The sequence below is a fragment of the Dufourea novaeangliae genome, unplaced genomic scaffold (genome assembly GCF_001272555.1).
Source record: "Dufourea novaeangliae isolate 0120121106 unplaced genomic scaffold, ASM127255v1 scaffold144, whole genome shotgun sequence".
Classification (NCBI taxonomy): Eukaryota; Metazoa; Arthropoda; class Insecta; order Hymenoptera; family Halictidae; genus Dufourea; species Dufourea novaeangliae.
Window position 1 is genome coordinate 291,421 of NW_015374021.1, and position 21,678 is coordinate 313,098.

General features: G+C 35.5%; 2 protein-coding genes across 2 annotated transcripts; one reads left to right on the forward strand and one right to left on the reverse strand.

The window, feature by feature from the left end:
• Window positions 1-1,695: 1,695 nt before the first annotated feature.
• On the forward strand, window positions 1,696-6,137 carry LOC107189126 (mitochondrial basic amino acids transporter-like). Its single transcript, XM_015577600.1, has 3 exons — window positions 1,696-1,729; window positions 1,969-2,096; window positions 5,118-6,137. The coding sequence occupies exons 1-3, from the start codon at window positions 1,696-1,698 to the stop codon at window positions 6,135-6,137; spliced, it is 1,182 nt and encodes a 393-aa protein (XP_015433086.1).
• Window positions 6,138-10,059: 3,922 nt separating this feature from the next.
• LOC107189141 lies at window positions 10,060-13,823 on the reverse strand. The gene is made up of 2 exons (XM_015577616.1): window positions 13,776-13,823; window positions 10,060-10,290 (listed from the first exon to the last, which is right to left on the reverse strand). Exons 1-2 carry the CDS (start codon window positions 13,821-13,823, stop codon window positions 10,060-10,062), a joined length of 279 nt encoding a protein of 92 aa, XP_015433102.1.
• Window positions 13,824-21,678: the final 7,855 nt, after the last annotated feature.

Here is a 21,678-nt window from a genome sequence, read left to right on the forward strand (position 1 = left end):
CGTGAATTTACACAAATCATAGTCAGAAATTTAAAAAAAAAAAAAGGAAGATCGTTCGTAACGAAATTGATCAAAATTCGTGGCGGGATTTCGACAGCGAAGCAATGTATTATCTACTATGTGTATAATCTTACGAACGTCCTGAGATCTACCAAGAATATCAATATATCATAGTACTTATACAAAACACCGTGTTATGTAAATGAATAAAATTATTAATGAGATTCTTAATTCGTTCTCCGTTGAGCGTGAAATGATGCTTTTCCAATTCAGCGTTTCGGAGTATTTCATTGAAGCGGTTCTTTTTCGACGCCCGTACTTCTCGCCGTTTCCCAACGCAATTACGATGACATTTCTGCCGTCGTAATCGTCTGAGAACAGCTGTTTATCGTCTATCAACGCGAATGAACGGCGAAATAGTGCTGATTGGACGGCATAAAAACTGGCGTCTTATCAGAGGTTGACCCTCACACCGCTTCTTCGTCGCGATAGGTCCGTCGAATGTTATTAACATTATTGTCGTAATAGCTGGACGGATAATGTTTGTGTTGGTGCGCCAATAACACGCCGATAATGGAAGAAGCGATCTTTCCTTCGGGAACGAAACGGTTCGTTTTCAGTAAGAAGTTTTATACGACCGCTGGTACACGCGGTCCGTGAGCATTAGCTTGTCCGTGTGATCATTTGAGGAGGAATCAACGGGACTGGAAAATTTTGTGAGCAAACAGAAAAAGGGATGAAAGCGTTCGTTGGGGTACCATTTGAGATGTAGCGATGACTTACCACTTGGTAAGTATTGAACGGTTATTACATTGAATTGTGTGTGTGTGTGTGTGTTGATTTGGCCGAAAACTTCCTGAGATGTTTTGGCGATAGAGTTGTATCTTCGGGCGCTCCGAAACACAACTGACTTTAGTTCAAATCTTAAAAGCACATGTGGTCATTTCATAGCCTAACCGAAAAGTTTGAGGAATCGATAGTTTGTTTTATAATTTCGAAGTAATTTTTAAAGATGGACATCCAAGAGGAGCATTTCTCGGCATATATTTTTCTGTTTTCTTTCAAAAAGAGAAAAAACGCAACGCAAACCTGTACAAAAGTTATGCAAGGTGTACGGATAGAATGCCATCAAAGTGTGCCAAAAGAAGTTCGCGAAATTTCATTCTCTAGGGGAGGGGGGGGGGGGGTTGCCCCAAGATGCATCATGCTCTAGCCTCTAACCGATCATAAGAGATTGATAACGACCGAATAAAGTGTTTAATCAGCAATAATCCTCATTACGCAACGAGGGAAATTACACAAAGTTTCCGAGTATCGAAATGAAACGTAAAAAAACCATTTGCATCAATATTGGCTAAGTCGACCGGCTGAAAAATCGCAACGAACTTTTCGGCGAACCCGATATTTTTGCTCCGATCAGAAGCTAGAAAATCTTTTTTATATCGTACTAAAGAATTATTTACGAGATCGTTCTTCGTTTGCATTCGTATCGTAGACAGGAGCAAGAGAACAGAGCGAGGATCAATCTTTCATGGATTCCACTTCTCTCTCTGTGGAAACAAATCGATCCACTACGTGTTTATACATCGACGCGCCCTTAAACGCTACCAAAAGAATAAACGAAAGTGATAGTTCTCAAAACGGCCAACCCGTGTACGGGTGGAGGAAACGCGTGGGAATTGCAGCAAGGAGAAAATGGCCCTTGACTTCTTCGCCGGATGTGTGGGAGGTAAACCATGACTATTAGTGAAATATCATTAATCACTCGTATCAATAATGATATCCAAAGATTTAACAATTAAATTGAATACAAAAGGAAAACTTTACAATTAAAATTGTAACACGGAAAAGGTAAAGATGAATTTTAAGTCCCCCCAAGAAAACGAAAATTCATCGGTCTACCTATATTTCAGTCACGAGATATGAATTCCTTACTTCGAAAGATTGTTATAAATAATTATTTTCCAGGGTGCGCCGGTATTGTGGTGGGATATCCTCTGGACACAATCAAAGTTCACATGCAAACACAAGACTACCGGAACCCGAGATACAAGGGCAATTGGGATTGCTTCCGCGCGATCTTTGCGAAAGAATCGGTAATTTAATAGAAAATCCATAATCTAAAAATCACTTTCTTATCTGTCTTTAATATAATTCAAAATGATCATGTATACGTTTGTATGATTTAACAATCGATTGAATGGCCCTGCAATGATCGGTAAAATTTATTAAGACTGTACACTAGTCATCGAACTGATATGATACATATCGATGATACTCAAACAATTCGATACCTAAGTAAGTACTCAGTGGGAAGTATCGAAAGGCATTGAAATCTCGTATACTAGGTATCAACTTTCAGTACCGATGCCTCTTGGACCGATACCAATGAATATCAATTCTATAGCAACCAAGTACGTATCAACGCCACGAAAAATATAATCGAATTTTTCAAATACTTTATGAATGCAGGAATCCCTAATTCGTTAATATGGTATTGGTATCGATACTTTCGTGAAGTATCAAACGTAGGGGAGACCAAGCACAAACGTAACAATTTTTCTTTTTCAGTTTGTAACTTTTAAATACGGTAGAATTTTTAAAAACTTCTTATATGACGAGAAACCTGGATTAACGGACAACATACTGAGATTTTAAAACTTAGAATATATTACACCAGTTTTTTGACACAAGACTTTATTTAAAATCACTCATTTGTTACTTTTGTCCCTGCCACTAGGGATAATTGTAACACCGTATCTAAATTGAATAAAACCAATTAAAAGGAAATGTGCTTTTAAATGATATTTTTATTTAGTCTATAGATAGACATAAATATAAATACAAAGATGAGAATAAACTTAAAAGTAACAAACTTTTTTGCCAGGCAACAGGAATACATTTTAATACTTCATTAAGCCAATTTTTTTATTTCTTTTGTTGTCATACCATAATTGATAGCAGATAAATAACAACAAATAATGTTGGAAAACTATTTCTTCTTTCTTTGAAAACATCCTGTTTGTCAATGTATAACAAACAGAAGGTAGACCAGCTTGACCCTCTACAATTGTATTTTTCTGCCTTTTAATATGTTGCAATAATGTTATGTATTACATACATACATAGTTTAACTGATTTTGAGGCGAGTCTGGAAGACACTTTTTTGTTTGCAACCGCTTTAAAAGCCAGCCCATGGTCTATCTTCTTTTTACGAACAGTTTTGGTATTCTGGAAGGAATCTTAATTCCTTAATTGTTAAAATAGCATACCCGGAAAAACAAAGGACGTAAAAGAAAGTCGACAGCTTAAATCGGGACAAAAATAATAGCTCGTTGCTTATGTCCCTATTAGCCGTATCTCTCATAAACACGTTATTATGCAAACCTAATTTATTATCATGAAAAATGTTATATCTACCTGAAAATGTATAAATTATTTCATATAACACAGACTTTCAGAGAATTTTACGGAACTGAAACAAAAAGATACACAATTGAAAGAGATAGGTAATGCAAACTTACTTTTGGTATATCAGTTCAATAGGGTAGTCGTATTAGGAAAACCGCTTACTGCTGCGTGTTAGCGACAACTGAGACCCCTACTTTCGTAGAAGTATCAAATCGATACCCATACTTATTTTCGTAGAAGTATCAAACAGGTATCGATGCTTTCGTATCGACGAGATATCGATTCTTTTGGTGTCTATATCTTTGATATTACACGATACCAGATAAATTTCCCGATCAGGTATCGCTAGTATCGACGCAGTGTCAGTTCGAACATTAGTGCACTCCACGCATTGAAATCATCGAAGTGCAATGCATAGTAATTGCATACTGTGATTTATTACGTGAGAACAACATAGGTACTGTTCACATGATATACGAGAGGTGTTTCCAAATTTCTGGGCATTGTGTAATAAAATGTTTATTTTTATTGATTTACGTCCATAATACATTGTAATTTTTCAATATGATTTCCGCTTAACTGTATGCACTTATCCCAGCGCGAAACTAGTTTTTTTAGGCCATGTGAAAGAACTTTTTAGGGGTCTCTTCATTAAGTCATTTAAATTCTGAAATCGTCCAGCATGTAAAGGTTTTTCAAGTTTGGCAACAGTTAATAGTTGCTGGGTGTCTGATCAGGCCAATAAGGTGGGTGTGGGAGTAATTCCCAGCGCAATTCGTTTAAAACTAATTTTTAAGGAAATAATGGCTCTTTGAGAAGTTACAACGTCTTCCATAGTTGCAAAATTAACACTTAAAAACACACATACGTTCGTCAAGCGGCTAAAGCATTCTTATCGGTATTAACTAACATCGTTAGGAGAACCTGTGAGGATTTGTCTGTACCTGAAATCATTACTCATTACCCATGCAGTATTTAGCAAGATCGCAATTCCCAGAACATTGGAAACACCCCTCTTATATATACAGGGTGTTACAAAAATGTTGTTCGACCCGGAAATGGGGCACTCGGGGGGTGAATTGGAACACGTTTTTCCTTAGCAACAATGTAATCTGAGGCTTCGTTACCGAGATATTAATGAAAAAGAGTTGCCAGCCGAGTTCCCGTGGTAGCGTTGACTACAAATCGCAGCGCATAGCCACCGCTACTTTTTCATTTTTATAGATTTCATTCCCGTAAAACCAACCACTTTGATTACTTTGTCAGTTCTATAATTAATGCAACCATTCTAATGACCATTAAATATGTATACATTCCCCCTATGCCAGAACCATGAACTTGAAAATTTTCACTTTTTGAGTAAAGGTAGTCTGTATTGAACGTCTTGTTCTGTTCCTAACTTTATCCCACAAACAACAAATGTGTACGTTGCATAACAACGGTGATTATAATTTATCATTTATTTCTACCGTTGTTATACTAAAATCATATACGTGATTTATGTTTCTAAACCAGAAACTCAAGGAGAAGTGTATAATCAAATATTAAAATTTCAAAAATGTTGATCCCCAAAATTATCGGATTACACTTAACCGTGAATTTCCAGAATTGATCGAATCTCACATCAATGGTTCTGGAAAAATCAACGTTCATTCCAATTATCATATTCTCCTCCGTTTAACGGTAAACAATTTCCATTTGATTAGGTAGGAGGCCTTTACCGAGGGATGACATCGCCGATGGCAGGCGTAGCAGTGGTGAACGCCATCATCTTTGGTGTATACGGGCAAACCCAAAGGCACATACCCGATCCGGATTCTCTCACCTCGCACTTCGTCGCTGGTACCGTGGCTGGAATCGCCCAGAGTCCCATCTGCAGTCCGATGGAATTAGTTAAAACTCGTATCCAACTACAAGCCAACTCGACCAGTCGATTCACCGGGCCTTTACAGTGTCTCGCGCACACGTACAAGCACGAGGGCTATCGAGGAATGTTCAAAGGTCTTGGGATCACGCTGCTCAGGGAAGCGCCCAGCTTCGGTGTCTACTTCTTTACGTACGAGGCGATCACGAAAACATCGGAAACCGAACCAGTCTCGACGCCGTGGATGCTACTAGCGGGCGGTGTTGCCGGGACCGCCTCCTGGGCGCTGACATACCCCATAGACGTGATCAAGTCCCGAATCCAAGCGAATGGCGATCGTTACACGGGAATGATCGATTGCTTCAGAAGATCGGTGAGAACCGAGGGCTATTCTTGTCTGTACAAGGGCCTGAGTTCAACGATCCTTCGTGCGTTCCCCACTAACGCCGTGACATTCACCGTGGTCACGTGGACCTTTCGAATGTTCGGGCGTGACCAGGCCCGTGAAACGTCCAAACGAAAAGAGCCCGAAACGATCAAGACCGTCATCAAAGCGTCCGACGCGAATGAACCTTTCGTCGGCAAGTGGAACACCTTTCCGACAGGTGCTGCCTTGCAGACGGCGATCATACCGAAATTCAGATACACGGCGTTCTCGATTATGTCCACCAGCGACACGGTGCTCGGGCAGCCAGTCGCGTTGCAGCTCAACGGAGGATCGCAAACGGACGTAATGTACAGCGCGGCCGAACAGGTTCGCGGTGATAAATGCCACGATGTTGCGGAGAGGTTAAGAGGAAACGAGGATGAAGAAAGTGGTGAGAGGAAAGTGGATTCGCCAGATGGAACGGAGCATCGGTGAACGGATTTTCGCTACATAGATGCTACTTCTGGTCTTTGCGAACCGTTCGCGACGATAGGATAAATATACAGTCGCGCTGGGTTGTTCACAATTATTTATTTCTAGTCGCGATGAACTTGTATCCTTTCAGCGGAACGGAATACGAGTTGACGTTAGAGCGTTTTATTTATTTCAAATTGAAACGTGTAACTGAAACAGAGCGTGGCACCAAGTGCATGAAACATTAGATTCGATAATTTGTTTTGTTTTAGTTTCTCCCTGTTCACCTGGACATTTTCGACGGGACCGTATAGAAATGAAAATGAAATGTTGTATGGTCTACGAGGGTGATTACGAACCAACATCTTGAACATCATTTTACTAAGAAAATAACATAGGAGAGACTGTTTCAAGTGTATTTTTAGATTTTTCTTTTCATATCTTCTTTGTGTACGATAAGTCGAGTACGAACAGCAAAACGTTTTAAATTTGAAAATTAAACGTTTTTAATATAATTAACGCGGTATTGGTGAAGAGGGCTCGAAAGGCCAGGAGTACCCGAAATTGTAGAGGAGGGTTCAGGTGGATAAGTAGTTGAAAAATAATAAAAAAAAAATTACGTGTGAATACGATAGAATAGAAAGAACCGTCGAGCCCAAAGGTTCAACGGAAAGTGAGTTCTTTTCATGAAAACAGCGCATTGTGGTTCCCCCACTTGAAGTCGATTGCGCGAGCAACTTGGGAAAATTGGCAGGAAATTGGATGTAATTAACATATTCCATTGGGTATTGTACGATGCAAATTCATGTGAGAGATTATTGTTGGAAACAGAAACGTACAGTAACTAACGGAAGTATTCAGACTACCGGTTCCTATATCCACATTGTTATTGCAAACATTTTTTTATATCTGGTGAATATATTGTTTCATTTCTCCGCAAGTTTTATAATATACTTTTATCATTTCGGCTGCTTTATCGTTTGAGTATACTTCGTTAGTCACTGCAAAATTAAACATAACATTTAGATATTATGATGAATTATTCTTCGAGATTGAATAAATCTTGTATTAAATACCGAAAAGATACAGTGAGGAAAAAAGCATTTGTACCTACCGACTATTTGCGAACAATTTTATTGTTTCCTAGATTATATTGCAAAAATAACTATTATATATTATTCATTGTGTTCATTATATGTATTTATTACAAAAGACCTGAATATACAAATACTCTTTTTTTTTAATTGAGGAGGTAATCGAAGACCAAAATAATAGATTACATATAAAATTTTATTACAATGAAACCTTGATACGTACAAGAAGCAGCTTACAAATATTCCATTTTGAAAAAACAGATACATATGAATGCTTTTCGACGCAACAGAGTTTCATTACTTTGAACATTGACTCAGTCACATAAATATTATTTACAAATCAATCGTTCTTGCTTGTTATTAACTACGTGAAAAGAAAATAACTTCATAAAGAAAACTTATTACTAGTAATGTGTTCAAGTTTACAAGTTTCATTGCATGAGATTCGGTTACAAGAAGTAATGTTTCATTTTCGGTTTTAACAAGCTGGTTTCGAACGTCAAGAACAAGTACTTGTAGGGTTCGAGAATGCACTTACAAGAACTTTGACATTTAAAAGAATCGGATCTTGTAAAAGTAATGATCGCACCCTGAAAAACAACTTGTTTTTATTTTTCACCAAAAACAGATCGATCCGACGATATATAAGGAAATTTAAAAAAAAAAGAAAATCACTCGATTGCACGTACTAAAAATCTTCTGATTGAAGTACTCGCAAAAGGTTCGAATCTACTTATGTACATCTCAAAGTTCAATTATACTTGAAAGTGCCGCTTACATTCGTCATAATATTTGGAAAGAGTTCGAATCTATCACGTCTAGGTTCGTGTCTATTTAAAAGTATCGTTTTCTTTTCTCTCGAAGTACTCATGAGGTATTCGAAACTGTACAGAGAAATTCAAACCTACTTGTAACATGCTTGATCTCATCGCTACTTATTACCATACAGATTCTACAATTATCGTGTAACGTAACTACGTTCACCAATCAATTTGCATCAGAATAAATCTACAGACTTGTTGAAATACTTTCGAAATAAAATCTACTCTCACTAATTACATTAATCCCCTTTCGGTATTTTTGCTACCTACATATATACAGGTTGTTCCGCTTAAAAGAGCGATCATACGAGAAATATTTTTTACGTAATTTAAATAGTTTCAAAAGGCGAATCGGATAACGGCAAACATTTTTTATAAGTGTCATTTGTTTAATGGTTTTTCAAGGTCACCCATGTGTTATTACGTATATGCAAATATTTTTTCCTTTTGTGCTTGTTATACGCAACATTATTATGCATTTATCCATGTATAATAGTATGACCTTAAAATGACCTTAAACTCTACAAATTTTTAATTTACTTATAAAAAATTTACTCTAAAAATTTTAAATTCAATTATATAATTTTTACCACCATCTAATTCGTCTCTTTAAACCATTTAAATTACGTAAGAAATATTTCCCGTATGATCACAGATGGAGTAAATATTTAGGTGGCCCGTTTTAAGCTGAACACCCTGTATATCTATCATCCTCTTACTCAACGCTAATATGAAGTGTAAAATAAATAAATAAATTATGAATGAAGTGTAATATAATAAATAAATATGTGATATTAAAGTATACATATATTACCTATACTTGAATACGATCGACGCAGGAATGACGAGAGATTTAACAAATTATTATTAAAAAATGGTCACGGTAGCATCCACGTGCCCGGTATTTCGACCGAAATTATGACAAATAACGGTACAGGGGTGATTCAAACGAGTCCCCTCTGTGATAGTGTCATTTTAGGACGAAACAGTATTGAATGCAAAACCACGATTCGAATCGATCACGCTCATTTGTATTCCTAAAGGATTTGGTCATCGTTCATTATTGGCGACACCAATGCCGCCATACTGGAACATACAAATCTATAAAAAGAATCATTCATTTCGTTCTTTGCAAAATTCATCTGTATGTATCCAACATTCGACAATTTTTCTTGTCGTTAAATATGATAATAATTTAACCCCTTAACCACGTAAACTGCCTATAGATATTACATTGTACTCGACGTTTCGGTTAGCTAACTGTAAAAATCGTGATAGAGTAATTCCTTGGCTGTCATTTCACTGCTTCTTCGCTAATGAAAGTAAAAAGTTTCTACACATTTCACTATGTCGCCGTGAAAGTGTTAATAGATTGTTGAGAATCCATGAGGAAAACAAATCCAAACACGACATCATACGATTATATTTATTATATAATTCGAATATTGCAAAGTAATTTTACACATACAAAGGACATCGTGTTTGGGCTTATTCTTATCGACAAAATCATACTAATCCGCTGATAAAAATTTCCGGAATGAATACATTAATGATCGATCGATATGAAACAAAAAAATCTAAATTTCACACATACTATTGTGGCTCTCTTAGCTAGATTGTACAGAGTTTCGATCAACACTTTCGTCATCGCTGCTGTTACGCACAACTGCTTTAACAGCGTCGAGACAGAAATACGTCTGTATAATTCGTCAGTGTTGGTAATCAGATGTTGAATTACTGACAACTATGGTTAATTATTTTCCAGATAGCACATAGACGGCTTAAGACGGCTTAATGACGGCTCAAAGGCGCCTCAGACCTAAAATAGCCGTAAAATAGGCGTCTTAAAGATGCCATGTGCTATCTGGGTTATATAATTTTCGGTCTTCCACGACAATCATAGTTATATAGTTGCATGAAGTATAGTTATGTCGCACAAAGAACAACTACAACATCGACTACCACTGGCCTACATGTCGAAGAATGTGTTACGGGGTTAAATAAATAGTAGGTGGACGCGCATCAGCGTTAAAACAAGCCGGATGCATAGTCATCGTCGCCATAATCGTAGTCGTCGGCTCCAGGTGGCACGAAAATCCCTCCAAGAACGCCCGAAAGATTTTCACCAAGACCCATCGCCGAGGCCACACCGAAAACTAGTCTCATGACCAGCAGTCTCATGAAGTTCACGACGTTAGTCTCTTTACTTTGAAGAGACAATTGCGTTGTCTTCTTCGCCTTGCCCTCAACACAGTGAATCTGTCGACAATGTTGATTTTTTTGTTAACACAATCGCAGTGCAGTAACTGCATCTAATATCGCCTAGCACGTAATATCACTGTTCGTAATGTCTTGCGAAGAAACTACTAAAATCTATTTGTAATAATAATAACCATAGACATAACTATGGTTCCAACGTCATATGAGCAACGTGTAGCGAACGAAAAGTATTCGATGGAATCTTGATAGTGTAAACATTCATTGAACCGTGAGAATCCTGCGTCGCATTGGGAAAAGGCAAGTTTAAAAATTTTATAAATACATGAATATTTACTGGGAATATCTAATTAATGGCAATTTAATTGGTTCTAATAGTTTTGTTAATGGAACAGTTTGTTTTATGTCTTGGCCAGCGTGCCCTAAATACCGCCTACCTTTCGGTCTAGTATTTGCTACAGATAGGGACACGAGACCTGAAAAGCTACGAAGCTGAACTTTCTGTGCCGAGCATGTAAACGTGATCAGCTCAAAGGAATATGTAACAATATAAATACTTTGAAAATGTATTTCTTTATTTTTCTGATAAAGATATTTTTTAAATATAATCCGATTAAAAGAAAGTTTCGGAAAATGCCTCCAAAATATTCATATGGTTCAAAATAATGAGCAAATATATAAATATATATTTAAGAGCTCATAAATACATGAATTAATCAATATTTTTCAGGTAGGCGATATTATGTGCAGTTTTTCATAATCCTGATTTTTGCATGTCTTGTTTCTTTTTTCAATCACGATTGAAAATCTCTAGATTTTAACAATTCTAACCCACTGAAAAACAATTTCTTTTTATCTGTGATTAATTAGACAGAAACATAGCAATTATCCTTTGATTGAGAACAATTTGAATTTGGGTACCCGATATTAGGAGCGCTTACCTTATATCATGACGGATTCTAGATTTTCTGTTTTATGATTATTGAATCTTAGAGATACTTTCATCAGAATTTATGTTAACCTCTAATATCTGATACACTTTACACTATTACTATAATAGTGGTATAAAGTATACTAAACTATATTGCATTATACATTACACTTATTAATATATATTATGTATTTCACAATTTACCTTAGCATACATTCAATGCTGGTAGTTCCAGTGTGAAAAGCAGAAATAAAAAAAAATTAACCTTTCTCACAGGGAATTTTTTTGAGAAATTATAGAGGCGTGTTCATTTTTACCAGCGTGTTCATTCCGTTGTGTTTTATATTTAGCATGTGTTCTGAACGCTCAATGTATCGCATGGTAGTATTTTCATTAAAAATTGAAAACACTGTATGCCAATTTTTCCCTTTGATTTTACATTAGTAAACGACAAAATATGTATAATATTTATCAATTCATTAATTTGAATTTTTAATTCTTCTTATATTATAATGAAGGGCCTTCCATCACATAAAAGTTCATTCGTTGTAGTAAGAATATTAAGAGTTCCGAACTTCCATTCCTAAACGTTTTAACCGTTACGTGACACAAAACGTTTAAAAGAATTTTATTACCCATTGCGTACCTCCCGCACGTATTTACATACAGAACGTAAACAGTTTACAAACTGTAAAATGATCCAAATATTATCAAATTTGTCGGACATTATAACAATGAACATAAACATAGTTCACGAGGTGTGACAACAAAGTTTCGAGACTAATGGATTTAAAAAAGTTTATTTTGAAAGTTAAACATATCTAAGGTGTTCGCCTTTAAAATATTAGTTCCTCTGGAGAGTGTGCGCACGTGATCCAGCGTTGGAAGAATTAATCGTATCATTTCCGAATTCCATCGAATAACACAAATTTATTAATTTAAAATTTGCTTTAAAGAAACCATTACTACATTCAAGGGTAAAATTACACTAATGGTCATAGGCGTAAAAATAAAATAATTACGCACATATACTACTCGAGATATATGTATATTCTATCTGTTGGCCTATAACAAACGAGCCCCGATTTCTAAATTTTAATTTTTCGAGTTTCGAAAATTTACACATCTTCGTGATTTCGAACCACTGCACAGTGTTTCGAGCATATGGGCGTTCGGTAAAAAAAACATAACTTTTGAACTAATCAATTGTCGTCCTAAGTACCCTAATATTTTTTTTAAAAAAATGCGAAGTTGCATAATAAAATATACAATTCCATTCAAAGAAATTGAGGTGGTCTTGAGTTTTTGTTGAATTAAGTGTCTCTTGTCAATATTTACAGTTGCAATTTGTAGCTAACTGAATACTAATTAACTCTTGTTCAGAACATTTGTTATTAAATTAATTGTACCTACTATAATCAAGTATTAAAATAAGTTTTAATTACTATGCATATTTAATCATGACTGATATAAACAATTATTAAAATACATTTGAATTACTATATTTACTTACAACTATAATATTTTAATAAGTAATTATAACTACTGCGCTAAAGGCCTAGAATCTGAGCTGTGTACGTGAACGTACTAATAATGATTTCGACTATTTTTTCCATTTTGAGCAAACTTGAACAGTTGAATTCGACGTTAATTTCAAGTTTAATATGTCCTAAATGAATATATAAAAAATCACAGAGGTACATTTTAGTACTTTTTTTGAAAGTCTCTCTAAAGATAAACATTTTACACAAAAACTTGGGCAATTTATTATTATTCTATAGAAATGATTCAGCAATTATAATGGTATTACAGTATCAAACACAACTCACAAAAGATCAAATTGAATATAGAAAGTATGTGAAAAACTACTAGAAAGAAAATAGGAATAAATATTAATAGTATTTGAAAAGATGCACAGATTCTTCCTGCAAACAGTCACGCTGTAATCTCAATAACAAATTGATACCTTCAGTCAACGATACAGGTAATACTAAAAAAAAACTACGTTTTCTTATTAATCCGCTAATTGCATTTGTCCACTACAGTGGTCGCCCACTTTATCACTTTAGTAACAATATTTAGAACATTTCTTGACGATGAGCAATATGAATCTTCTTCAAATGAATCCAAACATTAGACAAACGGCGAGCAAATACATTGTTTATAAAAAAACATTTCTTTAAATATTTTAAATAGGCTTAAAATGACTATTGGCCCTTGATTTGATGAAAAAACAACATTTTGTACAAGATACCAAAAAGATGCAGTTAGCGGGTTAACATTGGTAAGACAAAAAAATTCGTCGATCTTACGCTTCGAATTTATTATTTTTCCATTAGTCGAAACACTATGCACCGGTGGACCTTCACAGCAAGACCGGTTAACACTAGAACTACCAGCATTGACTGTATGGTAATTTAAATTGTGTAATATTTTACTACGTGTAACAGATAATGCAGTATAACTTAGTATACGATAATATAAAGTGTACAAGAAATTAGAGGTTAACATAAATCCCGATGAAAGTATCTCTAGAGTAATTGCAAAATAAAGAATTGTGACGAGTTCGGTAGTTCTGGTGTTAATTGTAACTTACATTAACGCAGGCGACAATGACCACCGTCAGTGCGAGCGCAGCCTTCATCTTCGTCGGCGTCGTACGCATATCCGGTGCACGGGATCCGGAGTAGTCGCTCTCCCGCTCGCGTGGTTCTTCGATAATTTCGTCCGGCTTAATCTGCTGACCACGATCGGCACGGTTGCATCGGCCGTCTGCGCCCGTTACGAACGAGCACGCAACGAGAACTGAACGAGACAAGAGGTCCGTGTTCCGTCGTAGAGAAACTACACCCGAGAGCCCCGGGTACCTCTTCTATCGGGCCCTGTCCCTGATAGAGCACACACACGGGTAGCTACGTACGTACATGTATAACGATCGAACAGGTGAACGATGGGGACAAAGTGAAATAAATGGCGGTCCCCGTGATCGCGGATACCTAAGTTATTCTACGGTTAACGGTACACGACGAAAAAAGGCATCCAGGCCGTCTCTTCAGGTTACGCGATATACGTGCCCGAGGCCGGTGTACAGTCACGGACCGCGGAGGATCTCTAGTCGTGATTGAGCGCGTGAAAAAAGAAAGAAAAAGAGGCACGGCTCGCTCGTGAAAGTGTCAACACAGTTCGTTTAAAGACGTACGTGATTATCGAAGATTATCGATAATCGTACGCCTATGAATCTTTGCTTTTTGTTCTCCGTGTTTTTTTTTTTTTTTTTTTACCAAAAGTACGGCGATCTACATACCTATGATTATTAATTTGCCACGTATCGGAGTCAGTTTCACCACTTTCCTGGCTCTATGCGTCGGAGTGATCCATTTCTGGTTTGGATTCCTCGGGGTACAATAAGACCACGCTTGTACGAACTGGTGCGGCGACATGGTATTCGATCGAATAGATTTTTTCGGATATAATTAAACAAGGATATTTTGACGCACGGATAACGATTCGTTGGAAAATTTCGCGTATGTAGGGTAAACTTTGCTTAGTCCGTGATACTTTCTCGTTGGTCGCCAACAAGATGTTGCCAGGTCGAATTTAGTATAGTAACATAAACTATGAACATTAACATGGCCTGTTAGTGAACGTTACGGCAACAAAAAAATCAGTCGGTTGAAGTTAATGTGATTGAGCCGATGGAACGAGGAGTTTTTCATTCTAGGAGAGCATTGTGCCTGTAAGTTTTCGTACTAATTGCGAACGATTGCTTTTTTATACAGGATATTTCAAAATATGTGTAAGTCCTTGAAAAGAGTGATTCCTGTGGTGATCTGAAACAACTTTGCGAAAAAGTTCTCCGAGTCTTTGTTAACGAGATATTAACGAAAAACCTCGACCAATCAAAGCGCGTAGCCAACGTTACCGCAGGAGCACAGTCGGCAAACTCACGCTCTTATTGGTCAGCGTTTTTCGTTAATATCACGTTAACAAAACCTCGGAGAAATTTTTCGCTAAGGAAAAAGTTGTTTCAAATCACCCCAGGAATGACCCCTTTTAAGGATTTACAACTATTTGGGGACACCCTATACATATATTAAATCTGCTTCGGCAGATAAATGGTACATTAAAAATACAAGAAAGTAGTACGGTAAAATATCACATTAACAAGACTTGATCTGAAAATTATCATACAGAAAAGCGCCAGTGCTATTTTTGCTTATAAAATGTAAGCAAATTCTTTTTTTATTTTGTGCCGAGCTGCGTTTCTTATGGCGTTGTTTGAGAGAAACTGAAGACATACAACAGAAACAATAATGATAAAACTAAAATAATAAACCTAAAATAATCACTTAATGGTAATGTAAACAATAAGAAATAAGTAACTGGTGGGTAAAGTATCACGACCTAACAAGAACGATCACGGAGTAAATAGAGTGCTGTCATGGAATAACCAAAGTGTTTCATGAAAATACAATTTTGTATATTTTAAATTAAATACACTTGGTATAATTCTGTTAACTTGTTATTTGTTTATATGATGTCTGACCTATTATTACAACCTTGACTTACTTTCGGAACATCAGCAGTTTATAGAAAAATTTTAAAACTATCACGGACTTACCAGAGTTTACCCCATACAGTATTTATACAAATTTCATTATTCAATTTTGTTTTCTTACTGTAACACCTATAGACCAACTTTCAATTTTTTATACGTATCATTTAAAACGTATTTCTAAGATGTTATTTTGATGACACTGCTTGAATAATCCTAGTACTGGATGTAGTAATGTACCTACGGATTAACAAGTTTCATAATCGAGGTTCTAATACTTAGGTTCAGGAACAAATATTATTGATGAATCAGCGACACTATCTTGCGAAACTTGAATGAAAATGCATCCAAACACGTCCTAATTTAGTTATAAGTACAGTAAAACATTGATTATCAAAACTAATCGCGACACCTTGTATTTGAATAAGAAAATTTTTCAGATAATAGAACAACTTTGTTTTCGCATAAAATGCGACAATTTTGTTTCAACTATTTTATTATGTTTCAAATTCTGCATGAAAATTAGTAAGTACCTTTCATTAAATACACAATATACAAACTAACATACTGCGAAAATTTCTACAAATTTCGTAATTCTAAACAGAAATTGTATAAAAATGAAAAACAGCCAACGTTTATTTCCCCGCGCTAATTATTTTGTTCTTAACATAATTTATGTCACACTGTTGACACGATATTACAGTGAAATTTATTATTCACGTTGAATTCTCATTAGTGTGTACGGAAATTTACTTGTTTACCATTAAGTTTCCTTACAAAATGAAACGCCTACTAAAACCCATCACTAAATTGCGTCATTCCATTATATTTATACTGTAAGTATTTTTATGAACCATGCTTGTATACGTTCATTTTCCCTGTTCATAGTAAACCAAAAGTTCAGGATTCGGTACGTTAAACAATCTAAATTCCATTAATCGGTGAAACATTTTCAACATAAAAAAATGCCTTTAGATTCATAATGAAATTATTTTACATAATGAAGCGGATGCAGAGAAATTTGATATGCACCTGTGTACATCATTTTCACCTTATTGTAACGATATGGACGAACATCGAGTTGTTTATGGTCAATGACTGGGGGTTCTACACCATTAAAGCGGCGGGGCCATTAGCCTGAATTTCAAGAAACAATAATGACACGGATCGATGCTTTTTAACTGCACTTGCAACCGGTATTAAACTTGTGTTAGTATTAGAAACGTTCTCCTACCTCCTTTTTGTAATAACGAGTGTATCATGAGGTTAAAATGAGTTTCGTTTAAAGGCTTGATAGGTTCGATACACATTAAACTACAAATGGAACAGACACGTGAAATTATTCGTGCTTTTTATTCCATATCAGTAGAAATTGGTAACTAGCGTCCATTTTATGGTTCACTGTCGTCACTACACCATTACCGATTGCATTCGAAATGGCAGTTCATTACCATTCAATCGTTTACCATTGTCGAATTCATCATCAATCGTTTGTCGTCGTAATGAATTTTACTAATGTGTATACTACTTAAGTTTATTAACCACCGATTAACGTTGTAATAATTAATCATTTTATAGTTAGATATACAGGGTGTCCCATGTAAATCGATCCCCTCGAATATCTCTGAAATTATTTGTGATATTGAAAAGTGTTTCACACAAAAGTTGAATGGTATTGAGGGGGATATAATTTGATGTCAATAGTTTTTATTGTAGTTGTAGGCGTAGAGGACATATGAAGGTCAGCTTTATTCTTTTAAATGGCACCATATTTTTTTAATGCATTGGTCGATGAAGCTCATCATTCCCTGTAAAAAATGATTAATCTATTTACGTCGAGAAACCATTAATTTAGGGGATATTTTAATTTCAAAACTACATGCAACGTCTATGGACATACTTGTGAACTTTATAACGGTAAACATCGTATCACTAGTCACTACATAGTACCACTGCGTCAATTTTTGAACTCAAATATCTCCTAAATTAATAGTCTCTCGGTATAAATAGTTAATAACTTTTTATATTAAATTAACATTAAAAAATATATGGTGCCATTTCAAAGAATAAAGCTAACCTTCATATGTCCTCTACATCTCCACCTACAAAGAAACCATTGACATCAAATTATGTCCCCCTCGATAGCATTCAACTTTTGCGTGAAACACTTCCCGGTATCACAAATAATTTCAGAGATATTCGAGGGGATCAGTTTAAATAGAATACCCTGTATATGCTTGGTCCTACAGTTATTAGAATACATTTTTTTCGTCGCTTCCATGAATATTCACATTCTTATAGACAAATTTCATAAACCAGGAATGAAACTAAAATTTCTTTATCAGGGATCATACTCGATTAACCCTCATATCCTGTTCAGTAAATTGTCGCATTACTATTTCTTGAATTCAACTTGGTCTAAGCTAAAATTGAATGACAGTAATACATTTACCCATCGTTTGATCGTCTATATGTACACCAATGGCGTCGAATTAATTTACAAGTTTCTCTGACAAAGAATACAATTAAAAATTAAAATCTGAGTTTGGGTCCAGTTGATCCGAACAATGCACGAGGCTTAAAAATATAACAAAGGTTTCTGTAAAATTTTAGTTAGAATGTGATAATTAGCGGCGAAACGGTGTAATGGTGTTCTTTATGGATTAAACAGAACCGACTCGAATCGATTAAGACAAGATGAAATTGAATGGCAGCCGCGCCATCGATCACAGACGATTGAATGGAAATGAAAATCGTTCGGAAGCATTCCGACAATGACCGTCAAACGATCGTTCGCCACGGATGACAATGCTAATGACGACGTGTCGATTTGTCGTGTGGTCGAAAGACAGACCCCGAAGATTCACCCGGCACGAGGGTTTCCTTTCGAATCGGCGATCTGGCAGACCAGTGGTGGTTCTAATGAAAGGCAGGATGCGGCCGGGACCGGACGTGATGTTCACCGCATACAGAAACAGTTACAGAAACGAAGGAAACACCGTCGCTAGACTATGATGATCGTATACCCCTCCCATCAAGATAACCATGACCCTAAGTATGGTCAGACAAAAAGACGTCATCGACAAGGTTTTCTTTTCTTTTTTTTTCTTTTTACGCCTTGACAACAGTCTCTGTATGACATCTATGGTCCGGCAATGTTTCTTCCTTGTTATTAATCGTATTTCACATTAGTTTCGCGCATACGAAAATGTTTTTACGAATGTAACGTTAACCCATGCCGCCATGCGTAATGTCCTCGGCGCTATTCCTGTGACTGTAAAGAAAAACGCCGCATGTCACGATTGCAGTAAATTTGAGTTTATGCATTAATTGAGCTGTTGAATATAGAATCTATGTATTTATCAGAAAGAAGTACATGAAAATAAACTTTATACGATAAAAAAAAAAATAATGCAATTTAACCGTAAGTCTTTCACTACTAATTTGTCTACTAAATGTACATATATCTACTAATTTGTAGAATACGTCGATTACTCGTACCTTTCTGTTGTGAACGCTTTTTATATTCTATCTCTATTAATCTGCTTATACTACCAAGTTATCCTTATAATATAAAACGGAGAAAATTATATTCCATAGTTTTGTTTTACCAGAAATAGTATTACATACGAGTAAACATGTAATAGTCTGCTACTTCTGGTAAAATAACGTTTATTACACGTGTTACATGTGTGACTTGTATCGCACGAAAAACAACGCAATGCACAAAAGAATATTATGCAAAGTGAAAGGAATATACATTTATTTATGTCGTAAAATAAAACAAGGAAACATTGCTAATAAGAAGAATTGGTGTTCAGAACGTTAAATGGCAATACAAAATCGACATTGAAAACATGTGACATACGGTGTTTTTCTTGACAATCAGATTTAAATGGTATTTCTCTTGTTGTTTGTCGTGGATTATTTGTCAATGATATCTTTTAAAATATTCTTGTTGATAGCATTTTCTGGCCTTCCTATTGATTCATTTTCCGATCGTAGACAGTTCGGATAATTATGCTTAATAATTTTTGAAACTATTCGGGTACAAATTATTTCCACTGACAGATTATAATAATATTTATTTTTAAACAAATAAGTTTAAGTTATTTATTTACGTTAAAGTGACAGGGTGCCTTCTAAATATTCAATCAGGCAGATGACAAAGATTTTCGTTTGAAAACGAGATTCAATGAAACGAGGCGATCAATACCTGTCAATGGGACTTTCTGTTGCAAACGAAGGTGTGCACTTGTGCAGAGAATGAAGTAAACGTACGTCGACAGTTCATAGACCTAGTCAAGCTACTAATTAAGTTGCTACATTTCAATGCGCGTACACTGGGCTTCAATGAGTTTTCGCCACGCAGCATGATAGCAAATTAGAAATTGTAAAAAAAGTAGTTTTAAATTTCACAACATTCTTTTATATACGATTATTTTTTAAACGTAGATATATCTATTTCTCTCGAATCGATAAGTACAACAAACGTTCGAAAATATTCAAATTTATGAATTAACTAATTTCTTCATTTTCATATTTGCAATGAAAGTTGTGAAAACTCGGAGAAAATCTATTGTAACATTTTAATCATCACTATAAAAGTGTATTAACCAGACATTTTGACAGCGTCTATATAGTTCTAGCGTAAATATGATCGTAGAAATACAATTTACCGTAATACTGAAATAAGTTTCCGTTTGTCTTTTTAAGCATTTATACGGTATATGAGGAAAACCGTCATCGTATATCGAAGTTTTCTATTGAGAAATCAGTATTTCACGAAATACATTAAAATAAAAACAATGGAACTTCAAAGAGGAGGGAAGGATTTAATTAATGAACTATTCTTGATTAGTATTTCAATTCAAATTGAATGCGTACAAAATTCTTGTGATTGTACAAATTCTGCATGGTTCACAGAAGAAATTTATACTTTATTTCTATTTCTGAAAATTGGTTTACAAAGATGTAGGAAAAAGTCGCCTATAGCTTAACCGGTCTACTCAATCGTACCTGATCAATGTATTTATAATTAATAAGTATAAGCAACAGGTAATGGTGAAAAATATGAAATAAATGATCAATTAGAAGTATAAATAAGAAGTTACAAAATGACATCTTATTGTGTGCGTGCTACAGACATTAAAAAATATCAGCTAAGACTGATGTAACTTATGACTAATTTATTTTAGCTGATAATAATCCAACGATACAGCTTTATTATGCAATTTTATATTTTAATATTGTTGTAGTACTATTCATTGAATAGTATTCCGTATTTGTTACAATGATTAAAAACTTTTTTAATATTGACGAACAAAACATCTATTCCCGTTATAGAAACATTTTTATTTTCATATTTTGTAAGTTATATTCAAATAAAAATTTTTATTTACAAGAACTTGTGTTTATCTGTTTTCATAGGAACATATAATGTGCGTAAAAAAGTTCCATGATTCATGTTTTAAATAGAATCTATTAAGAAGTTCCAGAACTTTTGCGATTCCTGCTATAATGTGCATTGAAATCTTTCCGTACTCCCACTCTGATTCACCCCCGGAAGCGCGGACTCGGTCGGTCCGTGTTTCGCAGAACTAAAGGATTCACGTTACGTCGATTTAAAAATCGATTATCATTGACAGAAGAACGTTTTCTCGTGACGTGGGTGCGTTAATGGGATACGTGTCGTCAACCGTGAAACAATAGCACCGGCGACTGTCCTCGTTGGTTCCAGCGCCGCCAGGAATCGGTTCCTCTTTTCGAAGCTGTCCCCCGACAGATAGAAGACTCTTCCTCTCTGTTAGTGCATGCTACACCCTCACCGATGACACTTTGTCCGGGCTCCGCGAGAACAAGTTTTACTCGACACGGTGAATTTCCCATTGATTTCTGACGCCTCGACACGAACCTACTCTGATTTTCATTTTTGTAAAGAAAT

What these genes read in the sequence shown, in the direction of transcription:
- LOC107189126 (XM_015577600.1), top strand. Translation starts at nt 1,696, where the DNA reads ATGGCCCTTGACTTCTTCGCCGGATGTGTGGGAG. An exon ending in CTTCGCCGGATGTGTGGGAG is followed by an intron (nt 1,730 to 1,968) that starts GTAAACCATGAC and finishes ATTATTTTCCAG; the next exon opens with GGTGCGCCGGTATTGTGGTG. An exon ending in CGATCTTTGCGAAAGAATCG is followed by an intron (nt 2,097 to 5,117) that starts GTAATTTAATAG and finishes CCATTTGATTAG; the next exon opens with GTAGGAGGCCTTTACCGAGG.
- LOC107189141 (XM_015577616.1), bottom strand. Translation starts at nt 13,823, where the DNA reads ATGAAGGCTGCGCTCGCACTGACGGTGGTCATTGTCGCCTGCGTTAAT. An exon ending in TCATTGTCGCCTGCGTTAAT is followed by an intron (nt 10,291 to 13,775) that starts GTAAGTTACAAT and finishes CATTGTCGACAG; the next exon opens with ATTCACTGTGTTGAGGGCAA.